The following is a 9502-nucleotide window of genomic DNA, read 5'->3' as shown; positions in this document are numbered from 1 at the left end:
ATACGTGCATTTCCTTAATCCTGTTCTAAAGAGCTGATGTTGCATCCATATATCAACTAAACACTCTTCCCTTCTTCGCTAAGATCCCCAGATCCAGCCCCACCCCAGTGGGAAGCTTGGCTATCAATGCCTTCCCGTGTTGATCTCTCACAAAGAGCTCTCAGTAGCTGAAAGTCATTAATTCTTGGTGAGAATTCTTCAGGCTCTGCAGGGAGCCTTGATGCAGACACCTGAGAAAAGGCTCTGGAATATGAGGGAGAAGTATTCTAAAGCACTGATTTTGACTATAATAAAAGGGAAAATAATTAAGTAGTTGAAAATGACCACACTAGGCAACATCAGAAGTAGAGAATTAAAGGTTTGTAAGTTCTTAGCCCATGATATTTCAGGAGGAAAAGCAGACACAGCCTCTGATATAGGACTGGATATTTACCTGAGAAACTGCCGTTTCCTCCTTTCTCCTCCTGTGCTGGGTCCTTTTCTCATCAATATTATGTTGAGGAATCACACCAGCATCTTGAGAATATGCCTTCAACGGCGTCAGCACCGCTCCTTCACCTGCTCCCAGCACAGCCACAGGCAGGAGGACCTTGAAATGCTGAAAAAGCCAACCTCTCCTGTCCTTTGTCTCAGGAGAGACTGGGGAACAATCAGCTCCCACAAGGAAAACAAACTGAGGTTTTTCTTTGTTGTCTACACGTGTTCTCTCCTCATACAGACAAACAAAAATTCTTCTAACACAGAATATGTGGGCTGCACTGACATTCCCCTTCCAACCCCACGTACAGGCGACCCTGCTGCCTCCCCCAGGACTGAAGCTTTGTCTGAACTCTCACAAATGTAGCTGGGAGCCGACGTATTTCACCCAGGCGTCACCTTAGAATCACCTGGAGCACGTAATACAAACAATGCTGACGCTCCCACAGCACCAATAGCCAGATGCTGTGGGGAGGGCACAGGTGATGTGATTTATTGATATTGGTCATGTGATCCCGCTGGGAAACCAGATGAGAATCACTTAGCTAAACGTTTTCTCTGAAGCTTTAAAGTGAATACAAATCTTTTGGGGCTCACCTCCCCAATCTAAGAAGTTATGAATCAGCAGGTTTGAGGTGAAGCCATGAAATGACATGTTTAACAAGTTCTCTGTTGGTGCTGATGTTACTACCTACAAGACCTGTTTTCCATAGCACTGAGCTATAGAGATATCACACACAGCACACCTGAGACCTCTGAGTAGGGTGAGCAATTTGGGGCCGTAACTTCTAGAAGCACTGGCTCTGTCAGCCTGATATTCTGGGGATGGGGCCTTTTTTGTTATGGGCATGGCCCTGTCATAGCCTAGTTCATATGCCCTTGGGGAAGGGGAGGTGAGTGATTGACAGGAATCACATGATGCCATTGGGATTGTGTGAGACTTTGCTCTCAGAATTCTCTCAAAAGTTACCCTGAGTCCTTAGGTCCTTTCACCCCCTCCTCTCCCTGGGGCCACATGCATTCACAAAATGATTTGCAGCGACCTCCTGTCTGTAGGTGAGAGAGCCTCCGTCTTCAGAGAGGAGGTGCATGAAGGTGTTTACATCACAGCTTTCTTTGAAAATAAACCAAAGGCAGCAATGGAGGATGGATTAAAATGTATGTTGGAAAGGGACAAAAGCCTTTGGAAATGATGTCATAAATGTGTATTTGATGATACACAAAGGAAGTAATGATCAATATTAAGTAATAATGCACACTATAACTGAATGAACATATGATTTTTTTGGTGTTTTTGCCCTATCGTGTGTTTCTATGTTTTAAGAATTGCATGGCTATAGTTTGTTCTCTCCCCACTCCTTACATAATACTTATATTTTATCACATCTATAAAGTGCATTAATTGAGATAAAAATAAAACAAGGGAAACATGTCCATTTTCTAAATATTATTTGAGAGCATTAAATATTTTGAAATATCCTATTAAGTGTGCATGCACCCATACCAATGTATTTTTTTTTTAAGTTTAAAGAGTTTTTTTTTTTTTTTTTTTTTTTTTTTTTTTCAGTACGCGGGCCTCTCACTGCTGTGGCCTCTCCCGTTGCGGAGCACAGGCTCCGGACGCGCAGGCTCAGCGGCCATGGCTCACGGGCCCAGCCGCTCCGCGGCATGTGGGATCCTCCCGGACCGGGGCACGAACCCGTGTCCCCTGCATCAGCAGATGGACCCCCGACCACCGCGCCACAAGGGAAGCCCTAAAGAGCTTTTTTAGAGAAGGTTTAGTTTCACAGCAAAATTGGGAGTAAGGTACAGAAATCTCAATATACTTCTTATTCCCACACATGCGTAACCTCCCTCATTATCATCATCCTCCACCAGAGTGGTACATTTGTTACCATTGATGAATCTATATTGACATCATAAGTAATTAAAGTCCATAGATTACCTTAGTTCACTTCTAGGATTGTGCAATTTGTGACATTGGAGAAATATATAATGACATGTATCCATCATTACAGTTTTCAACCTTTTTTTTTAGTTTTTTAAGGAACCTCCATACTGTTCATAGTGGCTATACAAATTTATATTCCCACCAACAGTGCAGGAGGGTTCCCTTTTCTCCACCCCCTCTTCAGCATTTATTGTTTGTAGATTTTTTGATGATGGCCATTCTGACTGGTGTGAGGTAATACCTCATTGTAGTTTTGACTCGCATTTCTCTAATAATTAGTGATGTTGAGCATCTTTTCATGTGCTTCTTGGCCATCTGTATGTCTTCTTTGGAGAAACGTCTATTTAGGACTTCTGCCCATTTTTGGATTGGGTTGTTTGGTTTTTTTTGATATTGAGCTGCATGAGCTGTTTGTATATTTTGGAGATTAATCCTTTGTCAGTTGCTTTGTTTGCAAACATTTTCTCCCATTCTGAGTGTTGTCTTTTCATCTTGTTTGTGGTTTCCTTTGCTGTGCAAAAGCTTTAATTAGGTCCCGGTTGTTTATTTTTGTTTTTATTTCCATTACGGGTCGAAAAACATCTTCCTGCGATTTATGTCAAAGAGTGTTCTGCCTACGTTTTCCTCTAAGAGTTTTATAGTGTCTGGCCTTGTATTCAGGTCTTTAATCCATTTTGAGTTTACAAACACTGAAACTTTTGATGTCTTACACCTGTGTCTTTAGCAAATATCATATTGTTAAAATCATATATTATGTAGTCTTTTCAGATTGGCTTCTCTCACTTAGTAATATGTGTTTAAGGATCTTCCATATATTTTCATGCCTTGAGGCTTACTCATTTTAGCACTGAATAGTATTCCATTCCCAGTATGTACCAGAGTATATTTATCAATTCACTCACTGAAGGACACCTTGGTTGCTTTCAAGTTTTGAATAAAGGTGCTATAAATATCCATGTACAGGTTTCCGTGGAAGTAAATATTCTATTCCTTTCAGTAAATACCAATAAGCAAGCCTGCTGGGTACAGGGATGTTTATTATTGTACAAACTGGCAATCTGTCTTCCAAAGTAGGTGTACAATTTTGCATTTCCACTCACAGCGAATGAGATTTCCTTTTGCTCCACATCCACCACAGCATTTGTTATTGACCCTGTTCAAATTTTGGTCATTCTAAGGGGTATTTAGTGTTATATCATTGAATTTTTAATTTGTATTTCACTGATGACATGTGATGTGGTTTATCTTTCCATATGTTTATATGCCAAGTGTCTATCTTCTTTGGTGAGGTATCTGTTAAGTTTGTTGGCCCATTTTTAATCCAGTTGCTAGTTTTCTTATTTTTTTCTTCCAATCTATCTTGTATCCAATCTGTATTCATTTTACTTCCTATTCTTGTCTAATTGCATTAACATGGACTTCTTATACAATATTGAAAAGAAATAGTGAAAGGAGACAACCTTGCTTCGTACCTGGACTTAGTAAGAAAGCTTCTTGTTTCTTATCAAGTGTGATGTGAGCTGTAAGGTTTTTTGTAGATTTTCCTTGTTAACATGAGGAAGCTTCTTTGTATCCCCAGTTTACACAGAGTTTTTATCAAGAATGGTGTTGAAATTTGTCAAAATTTTCTTCTGCATATTGATATTATCATATGTATTTTCATCATTAGGGTGTTGATGACATGGATACAAGTACTTAATTTTGCAGTATTGAAGCAGCCTTGCTTGACTGGGATAAATCCCTTTTGGTCGATTGCACAATTCTTTTAAAACATTGTTGGATTCAACTCGCTGATATTTAATTGAGGATTTTTGCATCTTTGTTCCTGAGACATACTGGTCTGTTATTATGAATATTATTAATGTTTTTGTCTGGATTTGGATATTCTGGTTTGATGTAAGACATTTGGGGAAATTTTCAGTCATTACCATTTCAAATACTTTGTATTCCTTTCTCTCTTTATTCTCCTCCTCATATACCCATTGTACATATGACACACTGTTTTAATTGTTGCACAATCTTTTCATATTCTGTTCTGTTTTTCTTTTCCAGCCCATTTTCTCTTTTGCTTCAGTTTTGGAGGCTTTTACTATGTCTTCAAGCACAGAGATATTTTTCCACAGTTGTGTCCAGTCTACTAATAAGTCTCTCAAACACATTCTTTATTTCTGTTAGTTTTTTTCCTAATGTATAGCATTTCTTTTTGATTTTTATTAATTTTTTTAATCTCTCTACTTATATTGCCATCTAATCATTCATGCTGTTTATTTTATCCATCACAGCTCTTAGCATATCAATTGTAGTTGTTTAAAATTCCTGACTATTTCCCCAATTTTTAATTCTACTTCTGTTTTGATTAAGAATTCCATATTTACATTGTTTCCCTCTTCTCCCAGTTTACTATAAGCATTTAAGAGAAAGACGACTCCTTCAACATTTTGCTTAGACACTTCCTCAGTCGAAGTTCCAGTTTCATTACTCACAAAATCTACCTTCCAAAGAACTCTAGGAGAGGACTACAATTCAGCCAATCTACTGCCACATTAAAACAGCAATCACTTTCCTCTAGTTTCCAAAAAAATGTTCCACATTTCTGCCTCATCCGATTGTTCTTCAAAGTACAGATTGCTCCCCCAGTTTTGTTTATGGACACTGAAGTATTCCTTAAGAAGTCTGAGGTTCTCTGTGGCTCTCCTCTTTTCCTTCTAAGCTTCCGTCAGAGCTGTCCTTAATAGTTCTTTCATGGTGAAGCAGCGGTTCTTTTCAGCAGGCACTTCCAAACTCTCCTGTGCTCTATCAAACATGCAGTTCTAATGGCACTTGTACATTATTAAGTATTCTTTATCAGATGTACTCTTATTTCCCAGTACCAATTTTTGCCTTATTCTCTTTGGGTCGCTAAAAAACAAATACCAGAGCCTGGGTAGTTGATAAACAACTGATGATTTTTTCCTCAGTGTGGCAAAGACTGGGAAGTCCAAGATCAAGGCACCAGCAAATTCACTGTCTACTAAAGGCACAATTTCTGGTTCATAGAGACGGTCCTCTAGCTATGTAGTCAAATATGACTAGGGGCAAATGAGCTTTTCTGCGGTACTATTATGAGGGCACAAATCCCATTTATCAGGTCACTTCCCTCATGACCTTATCATTTCCAATATCACCACCTCCTAATACCATCACCATTGGAATTGGGTTTCAAATACAAAAATCAGATGAACAAAAATGTTCACAACATCAGAGGAACCAATGAGAAAATTGATTATTTCTTTACTGCTGGAAGGTATGAACACTGTAAATTTGCTTACTTAGTCTCAATAAATCTTAAATTGGTAATAGGATTCTCACCTTTGTTATGTTTTATGAGCTACTCTTTTTTTTTTTTTTTTTTTTTTTTTTGCTGTACGCGGGCCTCTCATTGTTGTGGCCTCTCCCGTTGCAGAGCACAGGCTCCGGACGCACAGGCTCAGCGGCCATGGCTCACGGGCCCAGCCGCTCCGCATCATGTGGGATCCTCCCAGACTGGGGCACGAACCCACGTCCCCTGCATCGGCAGGCGGACTCTCAACCACTGCGCCACCAGGGAAGTCCTATGAGCTACTCTTACTGGCAGCCTTGGGATTTGCATCCTGAATTCTTTTACTTGCAAAAATGCCAAATTAGCTTCTGAATATTATAGGAAAAAAATGCCTTTTTACAGATCTCAAATTACATGCAATTTTACCCCAGAAATCATGTATTTTAAAATTTTCAACACTCACCTGATGTCTTTAAAAAATTAGCAAAAACATGTTTTGTGCTCTCTTTCAGCCACTCTAGATCTTACTGGCCACTTCCAAATGAAAATGTTTAAATGTGCTAATGTGCATTCATAACATCACATTTCAAATGAGTGCAATCTCTTCAAAGATTAAATATAAGAAGTTCATATTTAGGACCCCCCAAATCTTTACTCTCTGAATCTGAAATACCCTTCAGCTTAACACCACACTGTTCACTCTTTTCTGGGATTTTTTTTTTTCTTGAATGACCATCTTGGATGCTGTTTATGTCACGTAGCGTTTCCTACAGTTCCATGCATACTTTATTTCTGGGAAAATTATTATTCTAGATTGACAGTTACATACACAAACACTTCTCTGTAAGTCTCAACTCCTGCTTAATACTGCCTAGACTCTGAAGCTCTCTTACAAGCATGAATAAAATTTCATTTACATAAGTATTTATATGATAATTGCACAATAATGTATTTAAAATTGTATTGCTTCTTTAGGAGCACAAACTTAACTGTTTTGTTTACCACCCTTGTAAGTGACTGTTTAATAATTGTACTTAGGACTCAAAGAGGGATGAATAAACAGCTGAACAAAGTGCAAATACAAGCAATTTACATATGTCTCATAAGACTAGGTGATCATTTAATCTTTATACAAGAAAAGAAGAGCCTGGATACTCTGAGGTCATGACTCATGAGAATATAGGGGCTTACGGTTGGGAAACATGCAGTAATCAGTGCAGCAGAGTTCACCAGCCACCTGCTGTGATTGTTAAAAAGAGCCAAACAAGTGTGAAAGACTGAAGAGAGAGTGTACAAAGACACAAAAGTGCTCACCAGGACAAGGATACTTTGGATCGCTCTAGATTCAGGGGAGGATCTTGGAGAGATATTGGTTGTATGAATGTATAGCACCCTTTGCTTGTGCCTAGGCAAGATGAAAACCATGGAGCCACTGGACCAGATCATGAGCACCAAACATGAAACACCAGGAAATAACAATAATCCTACATTCAGTAAGACTGTGATTCTGTTATGAATTCAAGCAGAACAGAATCCCAAATCTTTTTTCTTTGCGATGTTTATGTTACTCCCATTATCTGTCACATACCTAGTAAATATAATATTTATCAACATGTGCAGAATCCAGCAGAGGAAAATAGAGGATTCAACGTATTTGGGCACTTTCATTTTAAGCTGTGCCCACCTGGAGTTCCTGGGACTGATGTTGATGGTCTGGCGGACACTCAAGAGGCAGATGTTGCCAATGGACACACACCTGGCCTCTCTGTGAATACAGTAAACAACTTTGCGTTCAATATCATTGAGAAAATGTTTCCACCCAAACGCTCCCATTGTCCTTGGGATTCCTGTAGAGAGCATGACCAAGGAGTTGGCTATAAGCAGACGCTCAACAATCAGATCTGTGAATCTTGGGCTGTATCCAGTGAAGTGACAGAAGAGATAATGGTAAAGAAGAGAGAAATTTCCCAGGATTCCAAGTATATTCTGGGATAGGAAGATCATTTTATTGCAAAATCTCTGGTAGCCATCCTGTCAGTTCTCTGTGAATGATATTTCCCTTCTGAGCTAGAGTTTCCCGAACAGAAAGATGAGGCATGTGTTACGTGTGTCATTATCAACTGAAATCCAATCTTCTCAACTTATTATTAGTTTCCACTGAGATAGTTTACCTTAATGTTTTTCTTTTAATAAGAGGTTTCCAAGATTTTAATATATAAATTTTAAAGAGCTTTTATATGTCATATGATATCACATATGTGGAATCTAAAAAGAAAATAGTACAAATGAACCTATTTACAAAACTGAAATTGAGTCACAGATGTAGAAAACAAACTTATGGTTACCAAGGGGGAAAGGGGCGAAGGATAAATTGGGAGATTGGGATTGACATATACATATTACTATATATAAAACAGATAACTAATAAAACTTACTGTATAGCACAGGGAACTATACTCAATACTCTGTAATGACCTATACGGGCAAAGAATCTTAAAAAGAGTGGATATATGTATATGTATAACTGATTCACTTTGCCGTACAGCATAAACTAACACAACATTGTAAATCAACTATACTCAAATAAAAAAATTAATTTAAAAGGAAAATAAAATAAAAGCAGAGAAAATCTGAAAAAAAAAAAAAAAAGAGCTCTACTGATGAGTGAATCACTGCTGTGAAGGTCATACATGTACTTGGTAACTTCTTTATTTTTCCCAAACCTGTGAGAAGGAACAGGTTACTTTTATTCTCAAGAAGAGGAGAACTTAGATACAGAGAAATTAAGTGGACTAAATTTACACCATAGTTATAGGCAGGAAAGGACTTAAACTTGACTTGTCTGATAAAAAACTTAGCACGTTTAATCGCTATGACATACTGACAAATCCAGGTAGCTGTGTTCTCCTAGTAGTTTAAATATATATTTAGCTGCTTTGATAATGTGTCATAATATTTGAAGTCAGTGGTCATTTATTTTATAATTTTAGTTGTAACAAGTTTCCATTATGTGTAAAAATGTATTTCATAGACAAATAACAATTGTTCATGAAGATTTAGAGATCTTAACCAAATGTAAATTCTGGGATTTTTAAATACTACAGAAAGCGGCCACACGGCCAAGTTGGATTTAATAAATACAAGAGCGGCTCAGCGTCAGGACCACAATAGACAGTGTCACTCGCTTTTGTGCCTGAACAAAATGTAATACCACCAAACACAGGAATTATCGAACATCATACTGTGCCATAAAGTCGTGGATATGAATCACTAATGTGTAATATAATTGCTAGTGTAGAACAATTTTTAATAATTTCTGATCATGTATTCATGAATATATTAATTCATGAGCAAAAGTATTAACAAGAAAGGTAGATTGTCTTATATTTTAACCTTTAAGAAAGTATGCAAAATGGAATCTCTAATGTGTAAAACTGTGCTTTTTATTAAGTTGGAATTAGACATTTTTAATCGATAGTAGAACATTTTTAAATAAGTGAAAGTATCACGATATATTTGTGTCTGACTGCGGCTATCTGAGACTCATCATAAATTTACATTTTTCTTATGTGCTGATTCCTTTTCTTCAATAGGGAAAACAGACTCATCAAATTAAACAGACCAAAGACATTTTCAGGAGGTAACAATTACGGTCTCCATTAAGTACTTCGTATACCCAGAGTTAGAGCAAACAGTTTTATACCAGGAACTGCCATTTCGATTCACCATTTCTGCACAGGCCTAAATGCCTTGTAGCTTCATCTTACTCTTTATGA

General features: G+C 37.8%; 1 protein-coding gene across 1 annotated transcript; it reads right to left on the bottom strand.

Moving 5' to 3' along the window:
• Positions 1-6842: 6842 nt before the first annotated feature.
• On the bottom strand, positions 6843-7756 carry LOC309976369 (vomeronasal type-1 receptor 4-like; the record flags this gene model as incomplete). Its single annotated transcript, XM_082861940.1, is given in 3 exon segments — positions 6843-7244; positions 7248-7732; positions 7735-7756. Coding segments are annotated over 3 exon segments (909 nt in total).
• Between the last annotated feature and the right edge of the window lie 1746 nt (positions 7757-9502).

Source organism: Leucopleurus acutus (genome assembly GCF_964270905.1).
Source record: "Leucopleurus acutus genome assembly, chromosome: 20".
Taxonomy (NCBI): domain Eukaryota; kingdom Metazoa; phylum Chordata; class Mammalia; order Artiodactyla; family Delphinidae; genus Leucopleurus; species Leucopleurus acutus.
The sequence above is the reverse complement of the archived record's forward strand: the minus strand, read 5'-3'. Positions and strand labels throughout refer to the sequence as shown.